Genomic DNA, 14,740 nt, shown 5'->3' with positions numbered 1-14,740 from the left:
TTTACTTGGGGTTATTCTGAAGAATTTAGGTGGGATCCATGGCCTTATAGACACTTGCCAGTCCTTTACTGCTGAGCTGTACCCCAACCCCTAAAAACAGTCATTTTTAGTGCCAAATGAGCAAGAATTCTCTTTGTGGTTTCTCTGTGTAACCCTGGCTGTCCTAGAACTCTGTAGACCAGACTGGCCTTGAACTCAGAGATCCACCTGCCTCTGCCTTCTGAGTGCTGGGGTTAAAGATGAATGCCACCATGCCCAGCAACAATTGTCTTTTTCTTTTCTTTTCTTTTGTCATACAGTAACAAACACCTGCTGAGGTCCCTGCCCTTTTTTGGTTACAGCCTGGCCTGCAAGGCAGAGCCACATCTGTAACAGGTGATGAAAAGAGAATTCTGCTGATGTAGATAAAATGAAACCTTTTCTCTTGTTCTTTTGGTAATCGTTGTGATCCAAGGAAGCGCAGTATCCATGGGTGTTTGAGAACAGCATCTTCTTTGTGTGCCATGAAGTACTAGCACTCTGTAAAACACACTGTTTGACATCTTGGATAAATAAGTCCCTGTGACTGTACACCTGCAACCCCAACACTTGGCAGGTAGAGGCAACTGGGTCAGACGAGGAGTTCAAGGACATCCTCAGCTACATGGTTAAGTTTGAGGCAGGTCTGGAATGCATGACACCTTGTGCATTGTCCTCCCAAAGGGAGGAGGATGAGGGAAAACAACCTAGGACAGAAGGTAATACTGTCTGTATTAGCTCCCTGTTGCCAATAAAAACCATAACTTCAAATTCCATCACTTCTTTGACTACTGACAAATAGAATTTTCTAGTAAAGAACTTTTTCAATGGCATGTGGTTGTTATGAAATGAAGATAAATATTTCATTTTTCATTTATCAGCAATGCCCTACTATGCTCCATAGCTTATCAATTCATTTGGTAAAAGGAAGAAAACCAAGGCAGAAGAAAAAGCTCTTAAATGGCCATGGTGGTTATGACATAAGGACACAGGAGTCAGTATTAGAGGATTCTCACTAAAAAAGCAATTGGATAATTTGGTACATTAAAAAATGCTACAATAGTGATTTTTAAAATAGGAATTATAGATTATTAGTTTCTTTTTATGTTGTCTTTATTAAATATTGACTTGGACTACAGAATATACCTTTGTATTATTAGCAAATTGCAAAGAATTTCACTCTGAATATTCTAATGAGTAGATATTCATATTCAAGGAGATTCAATGAGAGGCCCTGGGTTCAATCCTCAGTACCACATCATCACAACACAGACACACACACACACACTGGAAGAGATCATACACACCTTAATTCCCAAGTTCAGGAGACTGTGAGGTAGGAGGACTTGGAGTTCAAGGTCTGAGCTACTCTAAGTTACACAGTAAGACTGCATAAAACAACAAAAGCAAACCTTAACAAGAATCAGGTGTCTACGTTCAAGGAGGAACAAATGTTGGAAGGCATTTCTATGTTCATCACCTGTAGTCTGTCATATGAATTACCAAAAGAGTAATAGTCACTATAACAAATTTAGTGACTTTAAATAATAACCAATGTATTATTTTATGATTATGTGGCTGGTTGATTCTTCATTCTTCTGTATGGTGTCAACTGAGGCCACTTAGTGGCATTCAGTTGGTGGCTGGTCTGGAAGATCCAAACTTTTTTTTTTTTTTGGTTTTTTGAGACAGGGTTTCTCTGTATTGTTTTGGAAGTTGTCCTGGAACTCACTCTGTAGACCAGGCTGGCCTCAAACTCAGAGATCCACCTGCCTCTGCCTCCCGAGTGCTGGGATTAAAGGCGTGCACCACCAATGCCCAGCCCCAAAACTATTTCTATCCAATGTCTAGTATCATATGGTCATATCCAGAAGTCCAGCTTCGGCAAAGGTCTTTTACTGTCTGTATGGCCTCAGGGCCTCTTCAGCCAGATTTTCAAATATGACAGTTCAGGATTTGAGAGACTATTCTGGCTTGCAGCAACCCTAGCAGTAAAGCCTGGACCCCCGACAGCAGCACAGATACACTTCTACTACGTCCTCCTGGGCACACTGGCATCTGCCTGTATTCCAAGAGAGGGATGAGGACTGTAGAACTTGATGGAGTTTTGAAGACTCTGGGGCCACTTTTGTCAGTTTTAGATCACTATTTCACAAATGACAAAAACTGCAGCCCAGAGCAACTGAGTATTTTAATATAACTGAAGTAATGGAATTGAGGTGTTATTATCCCCCATGTTTGTTTATATTTGGGACTAACTGTAGAATAAGTATGTTGCAGCATTATGGTTGGGAACAGACTGAAATACAATGGAACACATTAAATTAGCATATTCCTTTAATGGTATAAAACCTGTGCCAGGTCAGTGTGAGCAAACGAGATCAGCTGTAGCACTCACAGAATGTTCAGTAAGACCGCTCAGACTTTGCTACACTTTGGCACTATGGATCTTCAGATGATGGGTGAGGTGTGAGTGCTGTCTAAAGGCCTTCTTACATTCTTTACACTCATAGGGTTTCTCACCAGAGTGAATTCTCAGATGTTGGATAAGAGAAGAATTAAGTCGGAAGGCCTTCCTACATTCCTTACACTCAAAGGGCTTTTCACCAGTATGGATGCTCTGGTGAAGAGTAAGTTTCTGACGCAACCGAAAAGACTTCCCACATTCCTTACACGAGTAGGGTTTCTCGCCAGCATGAATGCTCCGATGCTGTGTGAGCTGTGAGAGCAGTCTAAAGGCTTTCCCACATTCCTTACAATCGTAAGGCTTGACGCCGATATGAATACTCTGGTGGGAAACAAGCTGTGAGTATCGGCTAAACGCCTTCCAGCACTCCTTGCATTCATAGGGCTTCTCCCCTGTGTGTACTCTGTGATGGAGAATGAGATGATAACCCCGACTAAAGGTCTTCCCACACTCATTACACTCATAGGGCTTCTCACCCGTGTGGATCCTCTGATGCAGTGTCAGCTGCTGCCGAACTCTAAAGGCCTTCCCGCAGTCCGTGCACTCATAGGGCTTCTCACCAGTGTGAAGTTTGTGATGTGCTCTAAGGCCAGAGCCACACAGAAAGTCTTTGCCACACTCTTTACACTCGTAGAGTCTGTCCACAGTATTAAGCTTCTGGTGTCGAGTGAGGTGTGCACACTGCCTGAAAGCCTTCCCACACTCTTCACACACATAGGGCTTCTCACCAGTGTGGATCCTCTGATGGAGACTAAGTTGTCCCCGTACCCTGAAGGATTTCCCACATTCTTTACATGCGTAGGGCTTCTCCCCGGTGTGAATCTTCTGATGTGCTCTAAGGTCTGGGCCATATATGAACGCTTCCCCACACTCCTTACATTCGTATAGTTTTCCACCGGAATGAAGTCTCTGATGTCTGGTAAGGTGTGCAGTCTGCCTAAAAGCCATCCCACACTCCTTACACTCATAGGGTTTCTCACCAGTATGAATTCTATGATGAAAAGTAAGCTGTTGGCGGACTCTAAACGCCTTCCCACATTCATCACACTCATAGGGTTTCTCCCCAAAATGGATTCTCTGACGTGGTGTAGCAAATGTACGCTTTTGGTAAGAGGACATTTGTTCAGATGTGATTTTCATCTGTCTGAGATATCCCTCCTGAGATCCCTCTTGGCATTCATGTTTTCTTTTGGACTGCCACTCATTTTTTAAAATAAGGCCCTTCAGGCCACTGTTGCCAATTCTTTCCATTATCTTCCATTGGGATAAATTCACTTCATAGATGCCGCTTTCTGAGGATGACTGATTGGTCTTATCCTTAGTTTCCAAATCTGCAAGAAAGCAGATACATGCTATTTTACTGTTCTCAAGAGGTAGATTTCTGCACTAGAAATAAAAGACAAAGAAGGTAATGCTCAATCAAACTCAAATTAGTGTCATGTAATTTGGGAAGCAAAACAGAATATTAGGAAAATGAGAGTTCATATAAGAAAAGCCAGTGGTAATTAAGCAAATAGTTTTTAGCACTGGTTCATGAACTGAGGTGTGGATCAGGATTACTGAGCAGAATTACAAAGACTGTTTAAAGCAGGGCATAGGGGTGAACATCTTTAATCCCAACACTCGGGAGGAAGAGGGAGGTGAATCTATGTGAGTTGGAGGCTAGCCTGGTCTACATAGTGAGTTCTAGGACAGCCAGGGCTACATAGTAAAACCGGTCTCAAAAATAAATAAATTGTAAGGTGTAGTCTTCCTTATCAGCTGCCTGGACCCTGTCACAGGTGCAGTCCCCAAATAACACACAAAGACACTGTATTCATTATGAAGCTGTTGATCATTTGCTTGTTTCTTACTGGCTAGCTCTGACTTAAGTATTTAACCTTCTTACTCCTCTGGTGGCCTACATTGTGTCTGCCCGTGTCTCTGTTTCCCAGAATACTCCCCAACTCCTAGTCCCAGCCATATTGGCCAACAGTGCTTTATTCTAACCAATCAGACACATTTCCTAATAATAAACAAAAAAATCCCCAATACTGTTTAATACAACCACTTGGATAAAACTGTAATTTTTGTTCCCTTGTATCGTGTGTGTGTGTGTGTGTGTGTGTGTGTGTGTGATGTACACTTGTATGCAGATATGCAGATTCATGTTCTGCATGTGTGGGCTCACATGGAGGGCATGTGGAGGCCCGGGGCTGATGTCAGGAATCATCTTCAATCTGCCATCCATCTTACTCATTGAGACTGGGTCTTTCAGTCAAACCCAGAGCTCACCAATACGGCCAGTCTTGCTAACTAGCTTGCTCTAAGGCAGTGGTTCTCAACATGTGGGTCGCAACCCCTTTGGGGCAGGGGGTGTGTCACATAAGATATACTGAATATCAGATACTTACAACTCACAACAGTAGCAAAATTACAACAATGAAGTAGCAACAGAATAATTTTATGGTTAGGGGTCATCACACCAGGAGGAACCACATTAAAGGGTTGTAGGGTTAGGAAGGTTGAGAACCACTGCTCTAGGAAACCCTGTCTTTGCTGTCTAACTCTGGAATTACCGGTGATTACCACACCTAATTGGCATATACACGGGTTCTGGGGAACTGAACACATTTGTGCAGCAAGCACTTTAACCACTGAGTCATCCTCCCCAGATCAGATTCTAATTTTCATTAAACATTAAGGAAGCTGGAGAGATGATGGTTCAGTGGTTAAGAGCACTGGCTGCTCCTGCAGCGTAGACTTAGTGACTTATTTTACGTGTAAGAGTGTTTTGCCTCCATGATTTTTGTGCAGTGTGCACATGCAGAGGTCAGAGGAGGGTGTTGGATTCCTTGGCACTGGAGTTATAGATGTTTGTGACCCATCAGGTGGGTTCTAGGAACTGAACCTAGGTCCTCTACAAGAGCAATAGCCCTCTTAACCATGGAGCCATATCTGAACTCCGCCTTATTTTTGGAGACTGTCTCTGAACCTGGAACTTATCAGTTCAGCTACATTGGTCGGTCAACAAGCCCTGGGATCTCCTGTCCCTGCCTTCCCAGCACTGAGATCACACACACTGGCTTTGTAAATGGACTCTGCGACTCTTCTGACCCAGGTCCTTCTGTTTGCACAGCAAGTGCTTCATCAACGGAGCGTTCTCTCCCACTCCATCATTAACAGTTCTACATTTTTAGTTGTTACTGGCTTTTCCTTTCTTTTTAGCCTTACAAAAAGTGCTAGAGATGGAATGAAGAAGAGTCTCACAGCTGTCACACTACACTATTCAAGACTCAGCTTCTCCTTACCTGAAAGCCTCTTTAAAGTCAGACACAATCTTAATTTACTCCATACTAAATAGTAAGTTCATAGCACAATAGTTTGTCTCATTTATTTGTTGTAGTTACTATTTGTTCTAAGTATATCTTTTTGCCTCTAATCTCTCACAGCTTATTACAGATGGTTAAATACTCTCTTCATGCACCTGAGCTTGCAGTTAAATACACAATGGTTAAATACTCTTCTTCATGCATCTGAGCTTGCACAGTTAAATACACGATGGTTAAATATCTCTTCATGCACCTGAGCTTGCACAGTTAAATACACGATGGTTAAATACTCTCTTCATGCACCTGAGCTTGCACAGTTAAATACACGATGGTTAAATATCTCTTCATGCACCTGAGCTTGCACAGTTAAATACACGATGGTTAAATATCTCTTCATGCACCTGAGCTTGCACAGTTAAATACACGATGGTTAAATACTCTCTTCATGCACCTGAGCTTGCACAGTTAAATACACGATGGTTAAATATCTCTTCATGCACCTGAGCTTGCACAGTTAAATACATGATGGCTAAATACTCTCTTCATGCACCTGAGCTTGCACAGTTAAATACATGATGGCTAAATACTCTCTTCATGCACCTGAGCTTGCACAGTTAAATACACGATGGCTAAATACTCTCTTCATGCACCTGAGCCTGCACAGTTAAATACACGATGGTTAAATACTCTCTTCATGCACCTGAGCCTGCACAGTTAAATACACGATGGTTAAATACTCTCTTCATGCATCTGAGCTTGCACAGTTAAATACACGATGGTTAAATACTCTCTTCATGCACCTGTGTAGGAGGAAGCCTGTATGCCGCCATTAACCATGTGACTTACTAGAGGCGCATACAGATGAGGTAAGAGCAGTTTACCACACCGCTAGCCACACCCACAGTTAAATACACGATGGTTAAATGCTCTCTTCATGCACCTGAGCTTGCACAGTTAAAAACACAATGGTTAAATACTCTCTTCATGCACCCGAGCTTACAGTTAAATACACGATGGTTAAATACTCTCTTCATGCACCTGAGCTTGCACAGTTAAATACATGATGGTTAAATACTCTCTTCATGCACCTGAGCTTGCACAGTTACATACACGCAGGGCCAGGGAGATCATTCTTACGCCTTCCTCACTTTGCATCTGCCCTTTTGCCCATTCTCTCCTTCCTTTCCTTGTGGTACTTGAGGTTGCACCCAGGGCCTCACCAACACCATGATAGCCACAGCTCAAAAGGCTTCTTATGCCTGGTGGTGGTGGTGCGCACCTTTAATCCCAGGACTCAGGGCAGAGGCAGGCAGATCTCAAAGCCAGCCTGGTCTACAGAGTAAGTTCCAGGATAGCCAAAGCTACACAGAGAAACCCTGTTTCAAAAAAAAAAAAAAAAAAAAAAAAAAGCAAAAGCAAACAAAAAAGCACCAGGCTTCTTATCCTGTTATTTAGGCTGGCTCCTTCTCAGTGTCCGTCCCCTCTGTCACAGGGCTCTACAGTCCCTTTTCCTTAGTCATTAGATTACTGCTGCTTTGTCCATTCCTCCCCCTGCTCTAGTCTTCTCTTTCATTCCTCACTGGAGAGGCCTTTCCTGGATTTTTTTCTGAGGTCATCCATTACTGCATTTCCAGACTGTGAAACAGGTTTGTATCTTATTGGAATGCTTAGAAACTCTTAGGAGATGATGTAACTGGGTAATATAGAGGCAAAGCTTTTGCACGTATCTGAATGTGAAGGACTCACTGACAGGTTACAAAACCTGCAAACAGAGGACAGCAAGCCAAGAGAAGTCGGAGGAAAAGCTGTGCTGCATGACCCTCGTGAAAGAGGATGAGGCTTACAATGACTACAGTTGTGATCAGTGTAAAAAGCTGAACTCATATAGGTATTTTCTACTAAACTAGAAATAATGAAAATAGAAAACCTATTTCAAACTTTAAAACTAGAAATCAGATAACTTTTAGGTAATACGAAAAAAGATTTAAAATAGTATCTAGCATCCTTGTTTTTTAGAAAACAAAAAGGTAAAAAGAAAATTACAGTGGTGGGTGAGGGCCCACAGGCCTGAAGACCCAGAAACCTGAGGTTGAGACAAGAGGATTGCAAATGGAAGTCCAATCTGGGCACTTCAGCAAGGCCTTGTCTCAATATACAGGTTATAAAGGGACCAAGGGTGGACCTTTGTAGCTTTGTGGTCGAGTGCTTGCCTAAGGCGTGAGTCCTGGGTTCCACACATGAAAACAAAAGCAAGCAAGCAAACAAACAAACCAAAAACAAACAAAAAAATGGAGAGCAAACATAGAAATAACAAATGACAACATACTGGACGCATGTGTCTGTGTGTGTGTGTGTGTGTGTGTGTGTGTGTGTGTGTGTGTGACACTAGCACTTGGGAAACTGAGGCAAGAGGGCTACACAGAGACTGTCTTAAAATGAACAAAAACATATAAATAAAAAGGAAATGAGAAGCCCAGCCTACTATGGAGGCAAAGGCAGGTGGATCTCTGAGTTCAAGGGCAGCCTGGTCGACAGACTTAGCTTCAGGACAGCCAGGGCTACACAGACAAACCCTGTCTCAGGAGAAAAAAAAAAGGAAATGAAAAAGTGAAATACAGAGCATTATCAGAAAAACGATGAGTAGCAATACATTTAAATAAAATTAAAATGTAGCATAGCTAAAACGGGTGCTTTTCCAGGAAAATACAATTGACCATCAAGGATATATGCTGTTTAACAGAATAATTTTTGTTCAGCTGTTTGCTTTCACTTTTTGAGGCAGGGTCTCATGTAGCTGCTGGCTGGCCTTGAACTCCTGATCCTCCTGCCTTGAGTTGGTAAGCAGGATTACAAGACTGCACCACCACACCTGGCTAAAACAGATCAATTTCCATAGAACAAATGGAGAGCGCAATCAGACCTGCTATAGTCCAAGAAAAAAAATGCTTTTAAAAGCACAAAAAAAGCCAAGTGACAGTGGCACACACCTTTCATCCCAGCACTCACGAGGCAGAAGCAGGCAGGTCTCTGTGAATTCAAGGCCAGCCTGGTCTACAGAGTTCCAGGACAGGCTCCAAAGCTACAGAGAAACCTTGTCTTGAAAAACCAAAAAGAAAAAAAAAGAATAGGAGTACTATGTTTGCAATAGAATATCATCCTTATGGTCTTATTTCACTGAGAAAAATAACAAAAAAAAATATGGCATTGTTTCTCCACTCCCCCTACAAATCTACATGCTGCTATGCTCCAGCTATGAAGGTCACAGCCTCACCCTTTGAAACTGTCTGGATCAACCAACTCTTCTATACGTTGACTTGGTCACTGTGTCTGCCCAGCCATAGAGAAGTAGCTAAAAGACAATCTGACGTGCTCTCCCGACTCCTTTGGGCACCAGGCATGCACGTAATGCGCACACACACACACATGCAGGTGAAATACACACACACATTTAAAAAGCAAATAGCTCCTTTAAAAAATTAAGTTCTGTGAGGAAAGGCGACCATAATAAACACTTTCCTGGGTTGATTATGTAGCTATAAAGTGAGCACTTGCCTCGAGCAAGATAGCAGGTTCTTCCACAAACAGGCAATTGCCCAAACATGGCAAAGCTTTCCCAGGTCCCGGCACTCACCACTCTTCACTCTGCTGACTCTTCATAGTGCTCTATTACAACCTGTCATTCTAGTTTCTATTCAATCATAGCAACTGGGTTTCTCTAATTACAAGGAGAATTCTATGGGCCGTGTCTGTTTACCACTGTAGCGACAGCAACTACCACAGTGGCCAGTCCAAAGTCCATCTATCCGGTACGCCTCTTTTCCAACTAATTGGGTGTGTTCCCCAAGCCTGACAGACCCTCTCTTACCTGGATTTCGTCTTCTTTTTCTCACAACCTTCCAGGGCTCTTTCCCTTGCTCCAGCAAGGAAATCACATCTGGTTTAGAAATGAAGCACCCTGCTTAGAAGAAAAGAAACATTAGGTAATAAGAAAATTAAAAGTAGATTCAAAATTTCTTTGGTTCATCTTAGTGAAATTTGTTAAAGAATATAGGTTACCATGACAACTGATAAAGTCCTTAAAAAAAGTAAGAGGAGCCTGGAAGGTGGTGGCGCATGCATTTAATCCCAGCACTCTGGAGGCAGACACAGGAGGATCTCTGTGAGTTTGAGACCAGTCCTGGTGATAGGGAATGTTCTTCTGTAAATATGTTTTTCTTATTGCTCGATGAATAAAACACTGGTTAGTAGGCAGGCAGGAAGTATAGGTAGGGCTACCAGGCGAAGAGAATGCTGAAGCCACCAGAGAGAGACACCATGTAGCTTTTGGGAAGATAGGACACCAGAAGTTCTCCGGTAAGATAAGACAATGTAGAAATACACAGATTAGTAGTTATGGGTTGATAATTAACAGTCAGCCAGTAAGAGAGCCATCGGCCAACAGTTTGTAATTAATAGATGCCTCTGTGTGTTCATTTAGGGCTAAATGGCTGCAGAACCAGGTGGGAAAGAAACTCTGTCTACAAGATGGTTTAGAAACATTCACATTAAGGTTATATAATAAATGCGAGTTGGAGAGGAAGGGGAAAGAACTCTTGTGTGACAGCAGGCAAGCTACTCCTATGCTTTATTCTCTTTATCTGTAAAGTAGCAATAGTAAAAATGTCTACTACATAGGCTGGAGAGATGGCTGAGTGGTTAAGAGCCAGCCCATCCTGCTCTTGAAGAAGACCTGAGTTCAGCTCCCAGCACCCACAATTCACATCTGCCTGTACCTCCAGCTCCAGGGGAATCTGCCATCCTCTTCTGGATCCACAGACACTGAATTCATATGCACATACCAAAATACACAAAAACATTCAGATACTGAAAAATAAATCATTAAAAATGTGTCTAATGCCAGGCGTTGGTGGCGCACGCCTTTAATCCCAGCACTCGGGAGGCAGAGGTAGGTGGATCTCTGTGAGTTTGAGACCAGCCTGGTCTACCAAGCGAGTTCCAGGACAGGCGCCAATACAGAGAAAACCCTGCCTCGAAAAACCAAAAAAAAAAAAAAAGTGTCTACTACAGCTGGGTATGGTGACTCAGGCCTATAATCCATGCACTTGGGAGGTTGAGGCAGGAAGATGTTGAAGTTGAATTTGAGATCAGTCTGGAATACATACAGAGGTGCTATTTCAATATTATTATTAATATAATTATTATATTAATATAATTACATCATGCCATATATTAATATGACAATTATATTATTAATAACCATATTAATAATAGCCAGGTGTGGTGGCATACCCCTTTAATCCCAATACTCAGGAAGTAGTGGCAAGTGGATCTCTGAGTTCAAGGCTGGAACAGAGGTAGTTCCAGCACAGTCAGGGCGACATAGAATACAGAACTCCTGTCTCAAAAAACAAAACAATAACAATAATAGTAATAATAATAATAATAATAAATTTCTAATTTATGGAATTACTTAAGCACTATCTAGCTGAGCTTTGTATACTTCACTAGATATTACTATTGTTACTTTACTGACAGGAAAACAATTAGTTTCCCAAGAGCCATTTACTGCTATTTGTTTACTTCCCTTTGTGTGGGTGTTTATATACGTTTATTATGTTAGGTGTGTGTGGTGTTGTGTATGTACTGGTTGGTGTGTATGTTTGTGCATATGTAAGTGGAGACCAGAGCTTGACATCAGTTGTCTGTTCAGTCACTCGCTCTCCATCTTATTTATTATTCTCGTGTGTGTGTGTGTGTGTGTGTGTGTGTGTGTGTGTGTGTGTGTGTGTGTGTGTGTGTGGTCAGAGCACCACTCTCAGGAGTCAGTCCTCCCCTGGGTGAGGAAGGGCCTCTCTACTATGCTGCATTCTCTAGGCTGGTTGACAAGCTTCTGGGTGACCCTTCTGTCTCCACCTTCCATCTCACCAAAGGAGGAGGGATCACAGATAAGACCCAGGACTGAACTCAGGTTGGTGGGTTTATGTTTCCACTGTTTCTAACCACTGAACAATCGTGTTGGCCTTCCAACTTAGTTTTTGAAATAAAGCCCTTCATTAAACCTGAATGTCACTGATTTGGCTAGGCTGACTGGCCAATGAGCTTCAGAGACCTCTCTGCCCCGCCCCAAGACCCAGGGTTACAGACGTAGAAGACCATCACCGCCTGCCACACAGGCCCTGAGCATCTGAACTTGGGTACTCACTCTTGATGCACACTTGTCCAGCTGAACCATCACCCCAGTCTCACTTCACTATTTTTAGAGTTTTACATACCAGCTATAAAAGTTGATAAAACTGACCGTTCATTAAGAAAGGTAATAAACTGGCTTACCTTGAGCTATAACTAAGTCCTGGTGACTTCACATATAACACTACATAAATTATAAATGTTCTTTTGCTAGGGAAAAAACTAAGTAACAAGGCATAGCTATTTTCCTTATCAGCATACCAACAATAAAACATAGAAAGCGATTTGGAGTTCAAAACTAAAGTGATGGCCGGCAGGATGGCTCAGTAGGTAAAGGCATTTGCCATCAAGGCTGATGACCTCAGTTCAGTGCCCAGAACCCACAGGGTGAAGGGGAGAAATGCAGTGAACAATCCTTCGGTACACTGTGAATATGTGTATCTTATCTGGGTGGGAAGTTAGGCGGGAAAGCCAAGCTGAGAATGATGGGAAGAAGGAGGGAGAAGAGAGAAGAGAGATGCCAGGCAGCTGTTGAGCAAGCAGGACATGTAGAAAATGAGGCAACAAGCAGTTCATTTCTGCAATCCCTCCTCAGGTGGCTGAGGCAGGAGGAAGGTGGTGAGTCACAAACCAACCTGGCCTACAAAATATGACCAGATCTCAAGCAAATAGATAAAAGTTTTTAAAAAGTTCTATCACTAAGGACCTTTAAGCATGGGGAAAGAGAATATATTTAATGAAAGTAGTCACTCCTGACTAAACATTTAAACCATCTCCTTAAAAACAGAACGCAAGACAGTGAGATGGCATAGGGGTAAGGACACTTGCTGCCAACTTAGTTCATTCCCAGGACACACACAGTGGAAGAAGAGAACCAATTTTCAAATGTTATCCTCTGACTTCCACACACCAGATGCAGCGTGTGCATTCCCCTCCCCTGCAACACACACAAAAAACAAACAAACAAACGAACAAATGTAAAAGAAAATCAAATGGTTTCTTGGATGTTAGAGAATACAATAAAAATCACTACAGAGGTGTGCTTACCCAGTGAGGCCACATTTCGGTAGTTCTCCATCATCACGTCTTTGTACAGATCCCTCTGTGCTAGGTCCAGGTACTCCCACTCTTCCTGGGAGAAGGCTATGGATACATCACTGAACATCACTGCTACCTGAAGGACAAACCAGATACAGCTGAAGCAGACAAAAAGCATTTCTTCCTTCCTTCCTTCCTTCCTTCCTTCCTTCCTTCCTTCCTTCCTTCCTTCCTTCCTTTCTCCAAGACAGGGTTTCACTGTTTATCTCTGGCTTTCCTGGAACTCATTCTGTAGATCAGGCTGGCCTCAAATTCAGGGTTCTACCTCTCTCTGCTTCCCAGGTGCTGGGACTAAAGGCGTGCATCACCACTGCCCAGCTGACAAAAAAAGCATTTAAAGCCAAAAGAGAAGATACCAAAGACATACCTAGAGTAGTGGGCATTTACTTGTTTTGAGACAAATTTCCCCTATGGAACGCACTCACTGTGTAGCCCAGGCTGGCCTCATAGAGATCCACCTGCCTCTGCCTCCTAAGCGTTGGTATTAAAAGCTCGGTTCACCTCAGCTCAGAAGTGGGCCATTCCATCAACCAGGCTGGAGCTGGGAGAATAAGATAGGAAAATGAGGGTCCTGAAGCCAGGTGCTCACATGTACTAGGAGGCCCTGCTATTTTCCTCCCCCTCCTCTTCTCCTCCACTTCCATTCTCTCTCTTGTTATGGACCATCTTTTGGTTGCTACAAACTATGACATACTTCAAGAATCCAAACATGTTGGAAAGGCAAAAAAACTGATCCAGCTAAACAATGAGTGTGTACTTACTGGCTGGTTTCTGTCAAGTTAATACAAGTCTGAGTCATTTGGGAAGAGAAACTCAGTTACGAAACTGCCTCCATCACACTGATCTGTGGGAATGTCTGCAGGACATTTTCTTGATTGATGTGGGAGTGTGCACTATGGGTGGTGCACCCTGGCCAGGTGGTCCTGAGTTGTTGTATAAAAAATATAGCTGAGCTGGGTGGTGGCGGCAGCAGCGCACACCTTTAACCCCATCACTCAGGAGGCAGAGGCCGGATCTGTATGAGTTCAAAGTGGGGAGGGGGGGGGGGAGAACAGAGAGAGAGAGAGAGAGAGAGAGAGAGAGAGAGAGAGAGAGAGAGAGAGAGAGAGAGAGAGAGAGGAGCTGAGCATGCCAGGAAGAGCAAGCTAGTAAGCAGTATCCTCCACGATCTCTGTTTCAGTTCCTGCCTCCAGGTTCCTGCCTGGAGTTCCTGTCCTGACTTCCTTCATGATGGATAATAAGTTGTAAGATTAAATAAATTGCTGGGCAGTGGTGGTGTGCACCTTTAATCCTAGCACTTGGGAGACAGAGGCAAGCGGATCTCTGTGAGTTTGAGACCAGCCTGGTCTACAAAGAGAGTTCCAGGACAGCCTTCAAACTACAGAGAAACCCTGTCTCCAAAAACATCAACACAAAAAGATTAAATAAATAAAGTAATAAATTAAATAAATAAGCCTTTCCTTCCCCATATTGCTCTATGGTCATGGTGTTAACACAGCAACAGAGAGCTCCCAGGACAGATGTGATGAATACACTGCAGGCAGGGAGTCAAGAGTGAGAGACCAGGGGAGGGACAGCAGTACCCATAGCAAGTGAGTAGGAGGACCATGAATGCTGCATGCCAATAACCTGTGTGTGTGTGTGTGTCTGTGTGTCTGTG

General features: G+C 43.0%; 1 protein-coding gene across 6 annotated transcripts in view; it reads right to left on the bottom strand.

The window, feature by feature from the left end:
• Positions 1-2,337: 2,337 nt before the first annotated feature.
• LOC101831280 (zinc finger protein 82) overlaps positions 2,338-14,740 on the bottom strand; it is a 28,878-nt gene continuing 16,475 nt past the window's right edge. For 4 of the 6 annotated variants that reach the window (XM_040734342.1, XM_040734344.1, XM_021223236.2 and 1 more), the window contains exons 3-5: positions 13,030-13,156; positions 9,662-9,754; positions 2,338-3,816 (exon numbers count right to left, since the gene is read on the bottom strand). In XM_040734342.1, the coding sequence (XP_040590276.1) occupies positions 2,447-3,816; positions 9,662-9,754; positions 13,030-13,156 (1,590 nt within the window). In that variant the 3' untranslated portion in view covers positions 2,338-2,446. Of the gene's footprint in view, positions 3,817-9,661; positions 9,755-13,029; positions 13,157-13,505; positions 13,622-14,740 lie in introns of all 6 variants that reach the window. The other 2 variants (XM_040734345.1, XM_021223237.2) reach the window with 2 other exon arrangements.

This window comes from Mesocricetus auratus, unplaced genomic scaffold (genome assembly GCF_017639785.1).
Source record: "Mesocricetus auratus isolate SY011 unplaced genomic scaffold, BCM_Maur_2.0 Super-Scaffold_100038, whole genome shotgun sequence".
NCBI classification, from domain to species: Eukaryota; Metazoa; Chordata; class Mammalia; order Rodentia; family Cricetidae; genus Mesocricetus; species Mesocricetus auratus.
This window is presented reverse-complemented; position numbering and strand designations above follow the sequence as displayed.